This window comes from Manis pentadactyla, chromosome 10 (genome assembly GCF_030020395.1).
Source record: "Manis pentadactyla isolate mManPen7 chromosome 10, mManPen7.hap1, whole genome shotgun sequence".
NCBI lineage: Eukaryota > Metazoa > Chordata > Mammalia > Pholidota > Manidae > Manis > Manis pentadactyla.
Window position 1 is genome coordinate 103,719,936 of NC_080028.1, and position 19,983 is coordinate 103,739,918.

General features: G+C 53.4%; 1 protein-coding gene across 7 annotated transcripts in view; it reads left to right on the forward strand.

Annotated features, from left to right (window-relative positions):
• Positions 1–19,983, forward strand: part of MAD1L1 (mitotic arrest deficient 1 like 1) — a 415,678-nt gene that overhangs the window by 261,919 nt on the left and 133,776 nt on the right. For all 7 annotated transcript variants that reach the window (XM_057487452.1, XM_057487450.1, XM_057487451.1 and 4 more), the window contains one exon: positions 9,127–9,217. In XM_057487452.1, coding sequence (XP_057343435.1) covers positions 9,127–9,217 — 91 coding nt within the window. The remainder of the gene's footprint in view (positions 1–9,126; positions 9,218–19,983) is intronic.

Sequence of the window (19,983 nt, forward strand, 5' to 3'; positions counted from 1 at the left end):
GCAGTACACACCCATGTACAGATGCACATGCACGTCTGTTTTCATGTCTCCAGGGCAGATGCCGAGGACTGGAATTTCTAGGTGACACATTGAGTGTGTGTTCGACATTGGAAAATGGTCTGGCAGTTTCTTGAATAGAAATGTCTTGAGTGCATGGGTCCCTCTGCGTTCCTGTCAGCACTTGGTATTGGCAGTATTTTCATTTTAGCCCCTTCGTCTAGGTATGCAGTGCATGTTGTCCAAATGGCTACTGATGTTGGATATCTGTTCATGAGCTTAGATGCCGTCTTTCTATCCTCCGTGTAAAGTATCTGTTCAAATATTTTACCCATTGCTTACCCAGGTTTTTTTTTAACTTTTTTTAATTTTGCAAGTTGTATATTTTGGATATGTACATATCAACATGATTGGTAAATATTTTCACTTAGTCTATACCTTGTGTTTCTCATTCTCTTACCAATGTTTTTAAGAGAACAAACGTTTTTAATTTTGGTCAGGTCCAATTCATCAGTTTTCCTTCTCTGGCCATCTTCTCAGGCTGATTCTGAAAGCCCCTGGCCCTAGGTATGTTTTCTCCAGTGTGTTTTTCTGAAAGTTACATTGTTTCAGATTTCACATTTAAGTTTCTAATCCATGTTCAGGTAAATTTTGTGTAAGGTGTGAGGTTGTTTATTTTATTTTACCTAAAGGTGTTGCTCTGGCACCATTCCTGGTAGAGGCTGTCCTGCCTTCACTGAGCTGACTGTACGCCTTTGCCAGAAATCAGCAGGGTACATCTCTCCTCCTGCTTGTGTTCCGAGATGCTGGGGCCTTGCCACTGTGGGTGCTGAGGGTGGGCCTGCCTCGTTCCTGGTGCTGGTGGGCAGCGTCCCTTCTGTCCCTGGTCGGAATGGTGTGAGCTGAAGGGCTTTCATGTATGTCTTTGATTAGGATGTGTAAGTTCCCTTCTATCCTTGATTTACCATGAACAGATGTTGGGTGTAGGCAAGTCCTTTCTTTTCCTTCGTTTGAGATGATCATATGTGTTTTCTTCCTTAGACTGTCAAAGTGGTGGGTTACATTGATTTATTGTTTAGTGTTGAGCCAGCCTGACATCCTGAGGTAAGTCCTCCTTGGTCATAATGTCCTGTTCTTTCCATGTATTGCAGGACTCAACTTGCTGATGGCTTGTCGATGGTTCTGGGTCGGTATTCATGAGGGATGCGGTCTGTGGTGCCTTTTCCCAAGCCGCCCTGCCCTGGTTTTGCACCAGCACAGTGCTGGCCTCACAAAGTGAGCTTCCTGCTCCTTGCTCTTCTGTTTTGGGGAAGAGATCCTGTAGAATTGGTGTTACTTCCTCTTTAAGTGTTTGCACCCATTAAATACACCTAGGCCTAGATACTTCCTTTGTGCAAGGTTCTCAACTAACAGTTTACTTTCTCTAGTCATCACAGATGTTCAGTTTATGGGGTTTTCTTGGGTGATCATGGGCTTTGTAGAAGTGGTGCGTCCTGCACAGGTTGTCAGGTCATGGGTGGGGCTGGCAGCAAGCCTCCCTCTGGGGCAGGACCTACTACAGAAGCTTCTGCTCCCGGTGGCTCTGCTTTGCGGCTTCCCTCTTTGCTTCCTGGCCAGTCTTGCTGGAGCTCACAGTTTAATTGGTCTCTGCAAAGAGCCAGTGTGCTTTTCCTCCTTGTCTTTCTGTTTTCAGTTTCATTGATTTCTGCTCTTCATTATATCGTTCCTTTTGGTTGCTTTGGGTATATTTTTTTTCCTTTTTTTTATGGTGGAAGCTTAGATTATTAATTTGAGATCCTTTCTGTTATGTAATATAGGTGTTTAAGGCTACACATTGTTCTTTAAGCACTTCTTCAACTACATCCCACAAATTTTCATACAGCATATTCTCATTTCATTTGCTTAAAAATCCTATTTTAATTAATTGTCATCTTTAAGCAGTGCTATTTTGATGTATGTTACCACATTTTCAAATGTTTGCAGGTTTTCTGATATCTTTGTTACTGATACCTGGTTTAAATCCTTCATGGTCTGAGAATATAGTTTGCATAATTTCAATTTTTTTAAAGTGTGAAGGCTCATCAAACACCCCAGGACCGTGGTCTGTCCCGCAGATGTTTCATCTGCACCTGGGAAGAGGCCTCTCATAGCTGGGTGGTGTGTTGAATAAGTTTCCATCGGCCACAGGAAGCTGATGGTCTGTTCGGGCCTCCTGAGTCCTTGCTAACCTCCTGCCCGGGGTCTCGTCACGGGAAAGGAGTCTGGAGTCTGCAGAGCAGCCCGTGGGTTGGCTGTCCCTCCTTCCGGCCCTGCTACTTTGGGTTCGTGTGTCAGGTGCACACAAAGGGCCCTGGGTCCACCGGGTGAGCTGAGCCTTTCACCATCACGCCACAGCCCCGTTTGGGGTGGCAATCTGCTGCCTGTCTGCTCAGAGGTCTGCTGCACCAGAGAGCAGATCAGCCGCTCAGCTTCCTGCCTGCCTGCCTTGTGTTCTTTCTGCCAGCTGTTGGTTTCGGGATCATTTTTGAGTACAGGAAAGTTGTAGGAATAGTGCAGAGTTCGCATCAGCTCCTCCTCCTTCTCTTGCCTACTTGCCCCGGCCTGCTTGTCATCAACTGCACCAGAGGCCCGCTGGGGACACCACTGCAGTCTCCCTGCCGTCTCCTCCCTGCCACCTATTTGCCGTGACCACCACAGCACCAGCCAGGGGGTCCCCACTGTGTGTTTCATAATGAAACTAGATCCTGGGCTTTGGGGGAGATGACTGAGGGGAAGGGCACCCCTTTGCATCAGACCCCGGGTATGTGGAGCAGCAAGCCTCCTCCAGTTCCCCTGTCATTCGCATTTTATTGTCTTTTAGTGCTTGCTTAGAAATCTGCCTGGCTGAGCAGCCAGGCAGTCTCGGCATATGCCTCCTTCCACAGAGGCAGGAACACACCCAGCAGGTGTTCTCCATGGTCTGGAGCAAGGCCGCTGCAACCCCCTCCCCTGAGTCACCCGACCCTTTCCCAAGTCACCCAGCCAGCCAGCTGTGTTTCTGGCCGCTCCTCAGAGCTCTTCCAGCCACTCCCCGCCCTCCCCTCTCCAGGACCAGGGCCATGCCTCCCAGCACTCAGTCTGTGTCAGCTGGGCTCCATCACTAGTACCACACTCGGGGCTGCAAGCACACATGTGCACTGTAGGTCTGCGGCCCAGGGCCACAGCTGTGTCTGGTGGGGCCTGCGTTCCTGGCTTGGCGACAGTGCCTGCTCGCCGAGGGCTCACACAGTGAAGAGAGGGCGCTTGGGCTACCTGGCATCTCTCTTATGACAATACCGATCCCATCTCAGGGTCCCACCCTCATGAGCCAGTATAAACCAGCTACCTTCTGAAGGCCCTGCCTCCAGATACCGTGCACTGGGAATAGGACTTCAACATACAAGTTTGGGGGACACATTCAGTCCTAGTAGGACACCCCTTCCTTGTTGAACGACTCCAGAGCTGGCCCTCAGCCTCTCCATGCCCCAGAACTGACATTCATTGTTCATAGACACCATCATCGATGCTCAGTGCTGAGAACGCAGGGAGGCCATCTGACGGGACAGAGAAGCCAGCAGGGGCTGTATAGAGGCATAGCCTCAAGAGGGTGATCAGGGCCTCCCAGCGAGGAGGCCAGTGAGGCAGTGCAGGGGGTCTGGGGCCAGGGGTGCCCTCCCCGCCTGTCTGAGAGCCTTAACACTGGAAGCCCAGGGCCCACCATCGCTCTGTCCCTTAGGTCCACAAAAACAATTACTGTCAGAAGTTCTCCAGGGTCTGTGGTGTGCTCATTCTAAACATTTTAGGCAAGATAACTACCCCATCTAGCAGATTTTTCTCAACTCGCACACACACCCATACTTTGATTGGCTTAGTTTTCTCAAGAACTGACTGGGTGTCCTCTGGTTTTTGTGGTGCCCTCAGTGTTTAAAAACTTGGCACAAGGCCATCAAGAACCTTTGCCAGAACCAACAGCTTTGACCACCGGAGGTGAGCCAGCCCTTGAAGTTCTGAGCGTGCCCGCAGCACTTGCTCTTCCTCACCAGGCAGCAGCGTGCCTGAATAGGAGGAAAGGAGAGATGCGTGAGCAAGTGCTGCTTCTGTGGGCTTCTCTCCGACAGCTGAGACAGGCTGCAGTGCGCCGTTCATTGACGTGTCTGCAGCTGCAACATGCTTGTTTGGATTGAGTCTTGGAGAACATTTCTTACAAGCCTTCAGAATCTCGATCGTCTTGTTTTATAAGGGGCCCTCGAGGATTCTCATCCAGCCTGTCCCTAAGAGGCAAAAAGCCCTTCCCACACCATAGGACACCTCCCTGAGGCAGGTCAGTCCACGCTGCTCAGCCTTGGCCTCTGAACAGCATTGACCTGGTGCGTCGGGCATCAGCACTGGGTCCGCACAGGGTGGTGGCACTGACCTGCTTGGGGAGGTGTGGACCTCTCAGAGCACTTGGGCCTATGGGGTACCAGAGCCTCTGCTCTAGGAGACAGTACCTGCTCCCGGGGTGTACCGCAGGCCCTCCGCCACCGGCAGCTCATCGCAGTGTTGCAGAATACCTCCTTCAGGCGCACACTTGGGGCACCAGGGCAGGCAGGGAGAGTGCCGGACACCGAGGAGGGGCCTGCTTGCAGCCTGAGGCAGCTCTCCTTTGGGGGGCCTGCCTTGGTGCAGGAAGCAGAGGCGCCAGAGGCTTCAGTGCAGCACGTGTCCTCACGGGTTACCGACTGCCGTACCATGGGCTACCCATGCTAGAGGGTACACCTGACACGTGTTCACACAAGCACACCCCTGAGGAACCGGGGCCCCTGCACCTCTTCTTGCTCGTACGACGGACTGCCCATGGTAGAGGGTACACCAACACATGTTCACATACACGCACACCCCTGAGGAACCGGGGCCCCGGCACCTCTTCTTGCTAGATTGTAACGCACTCCCATCGCCCCTAGGCAGCTGCTCATCTGCCTCCCATCACTGGATTGGCTGGCATTTTGTGAAGTCGAACGTAAATGGCGTTGTGCGGTACATACACTCCTTCGTCCAGCTTTGCCCACAGCACGATTGCTTCACGTTGTGACCCTGTGCGCCCACCAGGGTTTGTTCTTTTCTGTCACTAAGTGTCATCCCCTTGCATGGATGTACCGCTGTTTGGCCATGCATGCTCTTGTTGATGGACGTGTGCGTTTCCTCAGTTTTTGGCTGTTATACACAAGGCTGCTTTATATTACAAACAAAGTCCTTGTGTGGAAATATGCTTTCTTTTCTCTCGGGTAGCACCTAGATGTGGAATGGCTGGTGGTTGTATTTCTAACTTCCTGTGAAACTGCCCATCTTCCCTAATGGTTGTGCCATTTCCCATCCCCGAGCAGGGCACGGGTTCCTACTCCTCCTCAGTAGCACGTGGTGTGGGCAGCTCTCCCAGTTCTAACCCTGGTGGGTGTGTCGTGCCATCTCAGTGTGGCTTTCCTGTGACTTTAAGATCTGCCTTTCCCTGACAGTTAATGAAGTTTGCCATCTGTTTTTGTGTGTGTTGTCATGTTTCTTCTTTGCCAAAGTGTCTTGTCCATTTTTTTTAATGATCGTTTGTTTGCTTATTGTTGAGTTTGGAAAGTTCTTTATAGATTCTGGATGCAAGTCCCTTACGAGATACTCACTTTGCTTTGCAAATACTTTCTCCCATTGTGTGGCTTGTCTTTTCATTCTCTTTGTAAAGTCTTTTAAAGAGACATTTGTATTCATTTTTCTTTTATGTATGATGATTTGGATATCATAGCTATGAAATTTTTGCCTATCCCAAATTCACAGATAATCTCCTGTAATTTTTCATTTTACAGGTAGGTTTATATCCATTTTGAGTTAGTTTTTTATATTGTACAAAATACATAAATTAGGGTTTTTCTATGAATGCCCAGTTGTTCCAGCACCATTTGTTCAGAAGACCATCCTTCCTACACTGAATTGCCTTAGTATGTTTATGCAGAAAACGCTGATCTTGGCTGATCTTCAGGCCAGTATTGTTTTGATTACTACAGTTTTATGTAATTTTTGAAATTAAGTAGGTAGCCCTCCAGCTTTTCCTTTTTCAGTGTTGTTTTGACTATTTCCAAATGAATTTAGCATCATCAGCTTGTCAGTTGGTATAAAGAAACTTGTGGGCGTTTGGGATTGTTTTGAGTCTACAGAACAAGTTAGGGAGAAGCAAAATCTTAACATAGTTGAATCTGCCCACCATGAGTGTGGTGTGTCTCTTCCTGTACTTAGGTTCTTTAATTTCCCAGTTTCACTGATGACTTTGTAATTATCAGAGTGGAAGCCTTTCCCAGCTCCTCTGGATTTGTCTCTGTTATTTCTTGGTTTGGTTGCTACTGTAAATTACATTTCCCAGATACCTTTCTTTTACTGATTTCTGGTTTACTTCCATTGTGGTCACAGGACATATTGAGTTACTGAAGTCCTTTTCTGTGCATCGAGCTGCCTTCTGTGGCCCAGCGTGGCAATGTGGTGGATGTTCCATGTACGCCCAGGGGGACTGTGTATTCCGCCACGGGTATTGAGTGTTACAAATAGCGGATGATTTTCTTCAAGCCTACTTTATCCCTCCTGACTTTTTGCTAATTTTTCTGTGAGTTACTGAGAGAGTGATGTTGAAATCTCCAGCTGTACTTGTGAGCTTGTCTGTTTCTCCTGCCTTTCCGCCTCTTTGCCTTGTCCCCTCGGAAACTCCCCTCTCAGTGCAGGAATGTTCAGGGCTGGGTCAGCTGACCACTTAATCCTGCAGTCGCCTCCTTGGTACTCTTCTTGGCCTTGATGTTTGCTTTGACGTCAGCAGCTTCTCCCGCCCCCTGTTGGCTCCCTGAGGGTCAGCGCGCCACGTTCATTTGCAGCTTCACTGAGAGCGCTTTTTGTTGACAGCGTGTAATGGGTGCTGCTTTTTCATCCATCCCGACAGTCTCTCTGCCCTTTAACTGGAGCGTGTAGACCATGTATGTTTAATGAGATCATCAGTGTGATCAGGTTTGGTCTTGTCATCTTACTGTTCTCTTTTCTACTTGCCCTGTCTTTTCATTCCCTTTTCCCTGTTTTTCTGCCTTCTTTTGAGTTAACTGGGTGCCTTTGGTGATTCCATTTTATTTCCTTTTTTGGCTTCTTAGTTGTGACCCTTCATTTTGCTATTTTAGGGGTTGCAGCCGACCTCAAGGGACAATGTGCTTCTCATACATGGCACATGGCCTGACAGCTGCGTTTGTCTGTCTCTCCTCACCTTTATGCTGTTGTGGTCATATGTTTTATAGATATGTCTTAAACCCCAATATATTTTTATTGGTTTTGTTTAAACAGTCCATATCTTTTTAAAAATAGTAATTTAAGTATATCTTTTAATGTATGTAATTTGAGGACCACACATTTGCCCACCTGGCTATACTTTCCATTGCTCTTCACTCCTCTGTGTGCATCTGTATCTCCCTCTGGTGTCGTCCTCCCTCTGCTTGGAGGATTTCCCTTGACATTTCCTACAGAGCAGATCTGCTGGGGGTGAATCTTTTAGTTTTTATATGTCTGAGAACATCTTTATTTTGCTTTTGTTGGTGAAAGATATTTTCACTGGGAATAGAATTCTAAGTTGATATTTTTTTCTCCCATTCGGTATGTTAAAGGTTTCTCTGCTTTTTCTCGCTTGCACTGTTTCTGCTGAGAAGTCTCCTCTGTCCCTCTGTGGGGGATGCCTCTTCCTTTCTCTGGCTCATGGGAGTCTCTTCTTCGTCACTGGTTCTGAGCAGTTGGACGGTCATGAGCATCGGGCTGTTTTCTTTGGGCTGCTTGTTCTCAGGCATGCTGAGCTTCTTGGTCTGCGGCTTGACACTTTTCCTCAAATGTGGACTTCTTCTTGCAGTATTTTTCCTGCCCCCCTTCAGGGACTCTGGATATGCATGTGTCCCACCTCACTGCAGTGGTGCTTTTCCCTGTCTTAGAGATGTGTTTTCCCCTCTGTGTCACTTTGGGTGGTTCTTTCACTCTGTCTCCGAGCACCTGGGTCTGCCCCCCACCGAGCCCGGTTGGCTCCCCTATCCAGGCTCCTTTTGCTCAGCCTCTGGTGCCACACCCCTCACACCTGCTTGGCGCGGTTTGTTTCCCCCACGACCGCACATCACTGTCAAACACTGCACCCTGTTCCTGCAGCTTCAGGGACCATCCTGATGTCCTCGGCGCCAGTTAAACATCTCTGCAGTTCTTGATCGGTTTCAGTCGATCGATTGTTCTCCTCCTATGGGCCTTTTTTCCTACTTCTTTCCATATGTGATAGTCTTCAGTTGGACGTCAGACACTGAATGTTAGCTCGCTGGGTTCAGGGTGGGTTGTATGTGTGTAAATCTTGAGCTTTTTTCAGAGATGCAGTTAGGTTTCTTGGAAGGAGTTTGGTCCTTTCAGATCCTGTTTTTGTGATTTCCAGGCCCTCCTGGAGTAGGTTTCTGTGCAGATAATTACCTCTCACCTGCCAAGACCTTCCCAAGTAACCGGGAAGTGTGTGTTTTCTGCTCTGTCCCTCAGCCTATGTAAGTGCAGGACACTGCTTCCCCCAAATCACAGGAATATGGTGCCTATTCAAAAAGTTAAATTTAAAATGAAGACAAAGATAGGTGCTTTCTTGCGATGAGCTGCAACCTGCCTCTGTCCCCATCTTGGCCATGGGCTGCAAGGGATGAAGGGCTCAGCATGGCCACCAGAAGCCTCTGCTCCTCACCCTCCTTTCCTCCACTGCACCCACAGCCCATGTCTAAGATCTTCCTTGTCATTTCATTTTTGGAGATGATTCTGGTCATTTTCTTGATTCTCAGTGTCCTCTACAGGACGCGATCACACCTTCCATGTGTGGACAATAGGCCCAGGACACACACAGGCTCCCCCTGAGCCTGAGCAATGCCGCACCACTGCCCTGGGCTGTGTGGCTTCACAATTTTTGCTAATGCTGTCCCTTCACTTCACGGCTTCACATAGTAATTTCAGGAACAGACTGTATGACGTCATTCCATGACCTTTCACCTCTTCTTCACCCAGTGGGCAGGGCCTCCCCAGCATGGCTGTGGTGAGCATCCTGCCATGGCCTTGCTTTCTCTGCAGGTTGAAGATCGAGGAGCTGGAACAGGAGCGGAGCCGTCTGGAGGAAGACAAGAAGGCACTAGAGATGCAGTTGGAGCGGCTCACTCTGCAGGTGCGTGCAGCAGCCCAGAGGTGGGCCCCACAGCTCGTCACTTTCCCATCAGGTGGCTTCGTTTCCTCCAGGGTCTGGGTGACCATGATTCCTGCCCATGAGACTTATCAAACCAGGGACCTACCGCCACCCCCACACCCTGCTCTGGGCGAGGTGTGTGTCCATGGCCCAGCAGAGGGGTCGTCTGCCCATGGCTGTGCTGTCTCCCCAGCCCCCAGTCTTCTCTGCTCACTAGCTGTGCTCCCTGCTGCTGGCCACAGAGCCCACAGCCTGTGTAGTGTCTGCGTTGCTGTAGCTGGTGTGCCGGCCGTGCTCTGGAGGGTGGGCTTTCTTGGTTTGGTTTTGGTGGGCCCAAGCCCACCCTCATCCACTTGTAGTCATGAAGTTGGACTGCTATTGACGCTGCTCTAATTTTACTTTGTTTTGCATTTTTATCCTGTGTCTAAATTGTTCCACGGCAAGAAACCCACAGGCTTGTGATTCTCCAGATTCTGGACAGGCCATTGATTTTATCTTGACACCTATTAGAAGCAAATCAAATCTCTTTTTTATTAGCAATTCCCAGAGATGGGAGAAGCGACATCCTTGATGTAGCAGGGTGCCGTGAGCCGTGGCTGGGCCATGTTCAGCTCTAGGACCTGCCATCTTCACCGTTTTAATTGGGCTGCAGCCCTCAAAGGAGAGAACTGGGCTGTTGGCAGGCGGGTCCTCGGCCGGCTGTCAGCAGAGCCTTGTCAAAACAGGGCTGGTGAATGTCTTTCTGAGTGTTGGCTGAGCACAGCCTGAGCCCATGGCTGATGGCTTCCCAGGCCTCCCTGTGATCAGGGTTCAGTGAGTCCTGCCCAAGTCATTGATTTGTTTATTTTCCTACACTGGGCTTCTGGCCGCTCATGGGGAGCCTATGGTGGCTTTTGGCAAAGTTGTTGAGAGCCATAGAGGTGAGAGGCACAGGTGAGCACTGTGCCCAGTGGGCATTTGATGCCAGCATCCTGGAAAGATAGGTGTTCGTGGCATCCCATGTAGGAGTTAAGGTGGGCAGTGCCTGGTCCTATCTGCACTCCAGGGGCTGCGTACTTCCTCTTGAGCCCCAGGCAGGCCCCCTAGTGGGGTGGGGGTCCTGCTGTGCTCTGGGAGCTGCTTGTGGCTAAGGGGCCGGGCTTCTGTCCTAGGAGGCAGATGGTGGCCATGTTGGCACGAAGCAGGCACGGTCAGTGTCCACACCCTGGTGTGGCCCGGCTCCCATCTGCAGCTGTGGGGGGGGAGTGGGAGGCGAGTTCCTGCACAGCCCAGTGTATGTAAGCAGGAGCCAGTGGATGGCTGCAAGGGCATGGCGTGTGGGGCCTGTTCTCCACGTCTGGAGGGGCAGATGCCTGGGTGGCGTGGTAACAACCTGCACAGGCAGTGGCGTATCATTGGCAGGGCAGAAGCCTGGAAGGGTGCAGAGGCTCCCAGATGCCATGTTCCACACCACTCTGCTCCCAGAAGGGGATATTCGAGGCCAGCCCTGGGGAGGTGAGGCTGCTTGTCGCTGGCCAGGCACCTGCGTGGCTGCACTAATCTTCCCACCCCTTCACTGCCTGTGGCCTGCTTGCTGGCCCTGTGCTCTGCAGATCACCCAGATGTGGAGACAGAGCACACACAGGTTTCTGGCCCTGTCCCTCTGTACCACCCTTTTCTCCATGTTTCCAGTTTCAGCTTGAATCCAAGGGGGTGCTTTGGAGCATCCCTGAATCTAACACCTAACACGGCATTTGTTTCTCAGAGGTCAGCATGGTGGCAGGGCAGCCTGAGTGCTTGTCCAGCTTGTCCCCTCAGTGGTCATGAGGCCACAGCCTCTGCCATGCATGGTTGCCATGTGCCATGGCCCAGTGCTTCCATTATATCCCTGTATTGTGTACACGGTCCCTGCCCTTGGTGAGGAGATGCCCACTCAGCTCCGAGGTCTCGGGGAGGTGCCCGGCCAGCGGGGCACAGCTGGGCTTGCTCCCAGTTCTGGGTCTCCTGAGCCTGGGCTCTCCCTTTGTACTCCTTGCCTGCCTCCCGTCTCTGCCTTCACCTGCTTCCCATACAGCCTTGGGGCTGTGTCCCTGACAGCCTGGTGGCCATTTCCAGGTTACAAGCCACAGCTCCAGAGATCTCTGGCGTGCCCTGACCCACTTTCCCATGCCACCCTGACCTGGGCCTGCTGTGTGAAGCTCAGGGGCAAGGAGAGGTGTACACCCCAAAGGCTGGGCGGCTGCCCCAGGTGGTGACTGTCCATCCCTTGTTGTAGCAAAACTCCCCGCCGAGGAGGCAGAGCTTACGCCTCCGCCTTCCACTTGTCCAGCATGTGAAGAGCACCTGTGTGCTCATCCCTGGTGAGGGTGCAGGGAAATGGGGTGGACTCTGCCTTGCAGCAAGGCTGTCCACCAGCCCCTGACCCCTGTGGGGCAGATGGTACCAAAGGCAGTGGCTCGGCCGGAACAGGTTGTTCTATCCACAGCAGAATGGACCAGGGGGAGCTCATGTCTGGGTCAGGGAGTTGGTCCTGCCAGCATCAGAATGGTCTGAAGGTTTGTGGATAAAGTGAAAGTTCCTATGGGCAGGATTCTCACCTGGCCCTGGTTGGCTAGCTCACTGCACACATGTGCACAATACATTGCTATTGACTCTATATAAAGAGCTCCACCCAGTGCTCTGAGCAACATGGTGGCATGGCCCATGGCTACAGGAGAGCGGAGACTAAAGTGGTGGCAGGCCAAGGACAGAGACTGAAATGGCTGTGGGGGCTGAGAGGCCCAGAGATAGAGACTGGCTTGCTGCATGCAGACTCGCCCTGAGTGGATGGATTCTAGTGACTGACCTGCCACCATAGGAACAAAGTTGGGTATAAGCACTTTAACCCCAAGAACATTACATTGCCATTTTTCAGTCTCATTGAATCCATAGTGAACTTGCCCAGGGCTGAAACCCATTGGCAAGACAATTGGCGTAGTCGGCAGGATTCACTGTTGACCAAGGAAAAGAACTGGCTACCCTTATGGGAGGGGTGCTTCAGTGGGCTGTGCCTGTGGATGGGGAGACATTCAAGTGTCACCTGTGGACATGTGGTCCTACATGGCTTGCCTCCTAGAGGACTGGTTCCCACCCTGACTGGGAAGGGGTGGAGGCAACATTTGAGGCAGTAAAGTTGGCCCTCAGCAAAATAGGGAATTCCTTAAGGATACCGAGGGCCCCTGAGGTGGTGGGAACTGTGAGGTTTTATCCTCACAATACTGAGGAAGGCCATAAGGGAGAAAGACATCCTCCCGCAGGAAGCATGAGAACATGAGCTGTGAGACACTGTTGAGGAGGTAAAAAATTTGTTGGTGACTGAAAGCATCACTACGAGGTGCTGTGGAGATGGTAAAGGATGTCGTGGTAGCCTGAGAGTTAGCAGCCCGAGAAGGAGCAGCACAGGAGTGCAGGCTGCCAGGAGCTGTGGGGCAGGTGAAGGATGCAGTGGAGCCGTCAGCCCCAGAAATGGAGGAGCGGACATCTGATGAACAGGTGGGGGTAGAGGCCCTGCCAGTGCCAGGGGCATTAGCCCCTCCTCTTGAAGGCTGGTGGAAAGCCCAAAAGAAAATAAAGACTTGGCAACTGAGGGTTCCTCCAGGAGAGGTGCAGCCCCCTCCCCTGGACATAGAGCACTCTATGCTCTGCTCCTATCCTCAGGCTTAAGCAAGGAAAGCACAAAAGGAAATATGGTCTGTGACTCAAAGGAAGAATTTAAAGGGCCCCATGCAGGTCACAAGGACCCAGATGTGGGTTGATTTGATAAAGGCAGGAGCAGACAGAAGGAAATTGGGTGCAAAGTCAAATAGACTCTTACTGGAGCTGTGGCAACAATTGAAACTAGAGCAGCTGCTGAAGACAAAGGAGAAGCTGGGGATGGGGACAAAGCGACAAGACCGGCTTGTGTGTCTGTAGGACTTTCTGCTGGAGAGGTTAGAGAAGTTCCTTGCACAGGGACCATTGCAAAGGATTGAGGGCACGTAGATGAGAGGCAAGAATTCTGGAGGGGTGGAGTGTGGATAAAGCAAAGGTTCCTGTGGCCAGGATTCTCACCTGGCCCTGGTCGACTAGCTCACTACACACGTGTGGGCAATACATTGCTATTGACTCTAGATAAAGAGCTCTGCCTAGTGCTCTGGGTGGTACGGCTGCACGGCTGCAGGAGAGCAGAGGCTGGAGTGGTAGCAGTGCCGAGGACAGAGACTGAGACAGCTGTGGGGGCCGAGAGGCCCAGAGGCAGAGACCGGCTTGCTGCATGCAGACTCGCTCTGAGTGGACGGGATTCTAGTGATTGACCTGCCACCGTGGGAATAACATTGGATATAATCCTTTCACCCTAAGAACGTTTTACTGTCATTTCTTTGGTCTCATTGAATCCGTAGTGAACTTGTCCAGGGCTGAAACCCATTAGCAAGACAAGGTGGCCTGGATACCGGAAATGGGAGGCATCTGTTAGGGCACTGGCATCCTGGCCTGTCCCTTGGCTGTGTGGTCTTTGCCATGTCAGGCTTTGCCATCTGAGCCCCCAAGAAGTCCTTTATAAAACCAGGGATACTGCCTATACGGGGTTCTGGGGGGACCAGATGACCCGACTGCCCACTACCTGGCACACAGTAGATGCTGGTAAATGCTCAGGTCCATCTGTTCCACTTCCTGCCTCTCTGGCATGAGGACAAAGACATCTTCAGTTCTGTCCCCTGGCTGTGGTGCAGCAGGAGAGCAGGTGACACCACTCCAGGTGGCCTGGTGATGCCGTGCCAGCTTGCCATTCTGCCCACGAACCCCAGCATGCCTGCCACCCAGGACCTGGGGGCGGTGGTGCTGGGAAGGTGAAGTTAGCAAGTCTGTGCTGCGTGGGCTGCTCCCCATGCAAGTGTCCTTGCCCGCTCCTCCCTCTGGAGGACAGTCTTCAAGTTGCCGTTTCAAGCAAAGTTGATTAAAATCAGCTACATTTGACTTAATTGGGAACATATGCTTGGAGGGGTGTGACTAGGTAGAAAGAACCGTGTGTAATTAGCCCACAGCTGGTTGGGAGGCGCCAGAACTCTAGCTACTGCTCAGAACTGGGCATGCGCCTGCCAGGCTGTGCCCTCGGTGCCACTGGCACTGCCACCTTCCATGGGCTTGGCCCTGGGGTGGCGCTGGGCTGTGCCTGTGCCCACTTGGGTGCCCTGTGTGCATTCTGAACGCAGCCCAGGGAGGTTGGCCCTGGGCTTCTGATGAAGGACTGACACAGACACACCTTGTCTGAGAGCCAGGGCGTTGGCTGTGTGGTGCTCCCAGGGCCAAGACTGAGCTTGCGGCTGACATCCACGTCCAGGGGCAAGGCAGCCCTGTCCCCAGCAGGGCTGTAGGAGTCAGGGGCTCTGGGAGCCATCTCATAGTGTAGGGCACAGCAGGAACCACCCCCTGGCCAGCCTGACTGCCCATCCCCCACAGCCTGTCCCAGCAGTGTGGTCCCCTGCTCTGGGCAGTCTGGGCTGCCAGCCCAGTAGGGGTGAGCCCACCTGAGACCTTGGTTCTCTCTACCCCCACCCCCACCCCCACCCCACCTTTCCTCTGGCCTGGGTTTCCCAGAACCAAGAAAACAGTTGAGGAGCAGCAGGGCCTCCCATGCCACATGTCCTGACAGACCCAGTGACCCTCTTTTTAGCAGGTGGGCCCAGGTGTGGGTGGTGCCTGTGGCCCGGGTCTGTCTGCCCCCAAGCCCTGCAGGCCATCTTTGCAGAACAGGCAACTGCTTCTAGCCAGGATGCCTCACACACCTGGGGACTAGCACAGCTGTTGCTGCTATTACTATTCCTAATAACACTGCTGTCCTTGTGCCTTACCTGATGGTGATATACTTGTTTTCCCACATCTGTGTTTCTGATGGGCCACATTGGGGGCCTGTTAGACAACAGGCTACGTGGAGCCCCAGGGGTACAGTCTGGAGAGGGCTGGATGCATGCGGATGCGGGGCCCTCTGCTGCCCTGGCCCAGGCTGGACAGTGCCTCCCAGCAGTCATCCCCCTGGTGAGGGGCACGTTGAGTGTGGGGAGTACAGCCCAGCCTCCTGTGCTCTGTGGCTGCATCCGGGCTCACCCCATGTCGCGGGGGACAATGGGGGGACCAGTGCGCAGACTCAGCCCTCCTGGTTTCCCCAGCGCCTCACGAGCACTCGCAGATATACAGTGAGGATGGAGGACTCACAGCAAACACCTGTTTACCCGTCACCCAGTCTGGCCGCATTTTGAAGCAAGTCACAAACCTCCATACAGTCCCTGTAGGTGCTTTTCAACGAGCATCTGTCAGAATCCGTCTGGGGCTGGAGCCCACTCCCCTCGTGCCTCCCTTCCTGCTCCCTTCCTGCTCCCAGGCAGCAAGGCGGCCAGGCAGGTGGGGGCCAGCCTGGAGGAGGTCCCACTCACCGGCCTGCTCCCCTCCACACCTGGGGCCCACAGCCAGCCTGCAGGGCTGCTCAGGAAAGGGACCAGACCGCAACCCAGTGACACTTAAAATCAGTGATCTTTTTTGGAAATGGAGTGGGTAGAAAATTACTGGGTTCCCTGTGAGTGGAAGGCTCACTTCCCGTGGAGACTGCCCGGGCTTCCATCGCTGCGGCACCAGGTAGGCAGGCAGCGCTCTAAGCACAGATTCTCCTAGCCTCCACTTTCTTCCCTTTTCCCAAATCTGGGGGTGTGGAGGAGGTGACCCCATCCACCTTCCACACAGCAGACCCCCTTGGCCCTCACTGGTTCCCTCTCACCTGTGGCTCCTTCTGCCCAGCCCATCCCCAAGGGCCAGCTTGTCAGTCCTGGGGTGCATTCCCTCTCCCCCCACCTGTTCTCACCTTCCAGGGAGCCCTAAGCCCAAAGCTGGTCTGGCTTCTGCCTCTCAGAGCCCCTCTTGCCTCTGACTTACCCTGTGGATCCTCCAGCTAATGACCAGGCCTTTGTTAGGCGCATCCTGCCCCCCAGCCAGACCAGTTTCTTGATGGCCTGCTACCCATGCTTCTGGAATGTTCTCTGGGCATTGCTGCCTGGAGGAGGTAGAACTGTGCAGGCCATAGTGCTCGGGCAGCCTGGGTGTGGGGTGAGTTCCAAGGCTGTTCCTGGTTTGGGGAGGTTGTGGCCACCCGGTAGGAAGGCCTGTGCCCAGGACCGAAGTCGTGCTGAGGGTTGGCCGGCCTCACGGCAGTGATGGCCACAGCTGGGCTGTAGCGTGCAGGCACTGGCTTCTGCTGTAGAGTGCCCCCTTGCAACAGCCTGGGCTCCTCTGCTGCCTGCGCTGACCACTGTACAGGCCTGACTCTGCTGGGCACTGAGGGGGGGTCACTTGCTACCATGCAGACGGAGAAGCCTGGGGTCACACGGCAGGGTGGGGACACAGTCACGTTCCCCAGCTCCAGAGCCTGGCTCGTTGCCCCAAGCTGTACCTTCATCTCCCCAAGGAGAAGTCCAGGCCCTCCCTGCCCACCAGCTCCTGTTTCTGCCCTGAAGACCCTGAAAGTCTGGGTGACAGCCACACAGCCAGCTGCCTTCACCCCACAGCCATTGTCATTCTGGAGCCAGAACTATAGGGGACTGAGACCAGGCGCCGCTGGCCATAGACCTCCAGCTGGCCATCCTGCCGGCCTCCCCTTGGGGCCCCGCTTCCCACCCAGCCCCGGCTGAGGCCAGCATCCCCAGGCTACACAACCTTCCTCCTTGGGGCCCAGCTCAGTTGCTGCCCTGCCTCCGAGCCTTCACCCCATGTCCTAGGACCTGTGAGAGTCAGCCTGGCCCCTCAGACTATGAGCCCTGCAGGCAGTGGCCTTGTGTAGGTCACCTGGACAGCACCAGCCTTAGGCCTGGCTCCCCATCCCCATTCTTGGGGCATAAAGGGAGCACGCACACGTGGGTGGCTGCAGGCGACAGGGCAGAGGGCCCAGGGCCTGGGCCCTGGAGGAAGCACATCTGGGTGTGAATTTCTGCAGTGGCTTCACAGATGCTTGGCCCTGGGCCAGCCACCTGGCCTCCTGAGTCACGGCTCCTTCGTTTGCAAATGAGGATGAATGACGCTTTCTGGGAGGCTGTGAGGACTCAACCAGTCATGCCAGGAAGGCTTTGCACAGCTCCCTCGTGCTTGAACTGCTTTGGAGTGGTGAGGATTTCCTTTCCTAGTATGTGGTCTTACTACCCGCTCCCCTTTTAACTCAAAAGATAGCCTGTTTTCAAACCATTTCTGCACCTGTTGCTCTCACACAATGTATCTGAGAGACCTTTGCTGTTGGTCCAGGAGCTTGTTTATTTTTACCTGGCTGCGCAGTGCTTCCCGGCGCAGATGTACCATGAGTCACTAACCTGCTGCCTGTTGATGGAAGTAGGGAGGCCTTCTCCCTTTTCTGTGACCATCAGCAAGGCTGTGGAGAGCGTCCTGGCATTTCCGTGTGTGTGAGTCTGTGTGGGATGAATTTCCAGAAGACATAATGGGATTGAGGGTCCCCGCCTTCATTGGACAGATCCTGCCAGATGGTTCCTGAGCGCCGACAGGGTGGGACAGTATCCCACCAGTGACAACAGGGAGTGCCCGCAGACTTGGGGGTGGGGTTTCTGACCCCCAGGTGCTTGGCATAGTCCAACCTTCAGTCCCGTCATTATACAGGAGAGGATTATAACTATGTGCTTTATGTGTTGATATCCTTGGTCTCCTTTTCAAATAGATTGTCTGTCCTTGTTCATTTCCCAGAGCTTTTTGTATATTGAGAAGCTGAGCTCTTTTGGTTTTAAGATGTGAATATAGTTTTCCAATTTATCATTTGTCTTTCGGCTTTGTTTTTTAGGTATTTTTTATCAGGCACAGAAGTATTTGATTTACAAGATAATTCTCTCATGGTTTCTTGTGGTTTTCCGGTGGTTTCAGATTTTACCATTAAATCTATGATTGATCTGGAGTTTGACTTTGGTTTGGTTTTGATAAGGTGTGAAGTATGTTATCAACCTGTTTTTTAAAAGAGGCCTCAAAACTAGTCGTCAAAGAGCCTGTCCTCCTCACTGGTTCACGATGCCGCCTCCCTCCCGAGTGTACCAGACCCCATGTCTCCTTCTGCTTTCGTTCCGTCGCATTCACGTGTCACATGTCAGGCAGAAACCAGCTGTGGACTGCCTGGGGCTTTGATCCTCAGTAATTCAGGATCTGGCACCCCTGCCCTCTCCACCCCCAGGACTCCATCAGAAGCCTCCTGGCAGTTCTGGCTAGTTTTTATAGGAAGATTGGAATCAACATGTCATGCCCCACTGGAACATTGTGTAGATGCATGTTTCACCGCACATGCCTCTTGTTGGACGTACGTCTTGGTGAGTCTGCCCCGCAGCCACTGCCTTACGCTCATGCGTGGGCTCTGGGCCCACCTTGTGTGGCTCGCAGGCCGGGGCTGCACCCATTGGCCTTGGATGGCCTCGCCCCCCTGCTGCAAAGGGTGGATGCAGGGGCCCGGGGCCTGGTGGGGGCTCGACAGGCCCAGGGCTTTGCTGCCCCAGGCTGTCTTCTTGAGTTTTACATGTAAAACATAAGACACCTAGGAAGGAAGGAGCTCAAAGCCCCGCCAGGGTGGTACCAGGCCGCTCATGTTTATTAACGCCAGGAGCTAAAAAAAGCCAGCTCACTGATGTGCACTTGTTCAGAGAATTTCCACAGGCCGGGTTTCTTTTGGTTTTTCTATGAGAATGATGTGTTCTGAATATCAAGCCCCTTCTCATCCCAGGGGCCCTGGTGCCCAGAGCCCCAGACTGCTGGCCCAGCCCCTGCACGGGCACACAAGGCCACATGGGTCCCCCAGCCCACGCCCTGCTGCCATCGGGGAGCCCACACTCCCACTCCTGCTGGCTGTGTCCCAGCACCTCAGAGGGTGGTGTCCCTGGTCCCTGCTTCTGGGGTTGCCTCTGCCCCTCCATGTGCGCAGCTCCCCCTGGGGGTCCGACCGGACCTCGCAGCCCAGCCCTGCTGTGGAGTCCAGGTCTCGTCCTGACAGCCCTGTCGTGGCCAGCCCCTGCCCCCCTTTCCTGCGGCACCTTCACTGAGGCCGGTCTTGCTCCTCGGCCCCCGGACCTGGGCCTGCTCCTCCGGGAAGCTGCCTCACAGCTCCTTGGGGTGCAGGCTGGCCGTCGAGCCTGGGACATGCCGCTAGGAGGAAGTGAGGGTTGGGACCTGGCTGCCCTGCCTTCCATGGCAGAAATCACGTTACAGGGACAGAATGAGGGGGTGGCAGAGGGACTTTACGTCTCCCCACACCAGGTCCATGCGGGGAAAGGCCTCTGGGGGTGAGCCAGGAGCTTGGGTGTCACACTGTGGGGGCCACGTGGTGGCTTCCGGCTCAACGGGCATCTTGCACTGGTGTTTAAGAGGGAAAGTGGGCCCGAGGGCAGTGAGACATCCTGACGCATGCGCAGCCACGGCTTTCCGTGGAGTGTTTGTGGCCACAGAGGACTGGCTGCTTGGGGAGAGGGCAGTAGCCCCCGTGAGTCAGAAAGGACCCTGCTTATGAGGGAACTGCTCTTGGCTGCAGTTACTAGAATGCCCAGAGCAGCTCAGGGCACAAGCCTCCCACCAGTTTGCCCCAGGCTGGGGGCTGTTTCCCGCCCACCTCTGCCTTGCTTTCCACCTCGGCATCCAAGTCGGTCTCACTGAGCCCCATGGTTCCACTCATGCTCACTCCCACATTAGGAAGAGCCTCTGGGGTCTGGCATGCGGGGCTCAAGTCCCGGGATCCATGC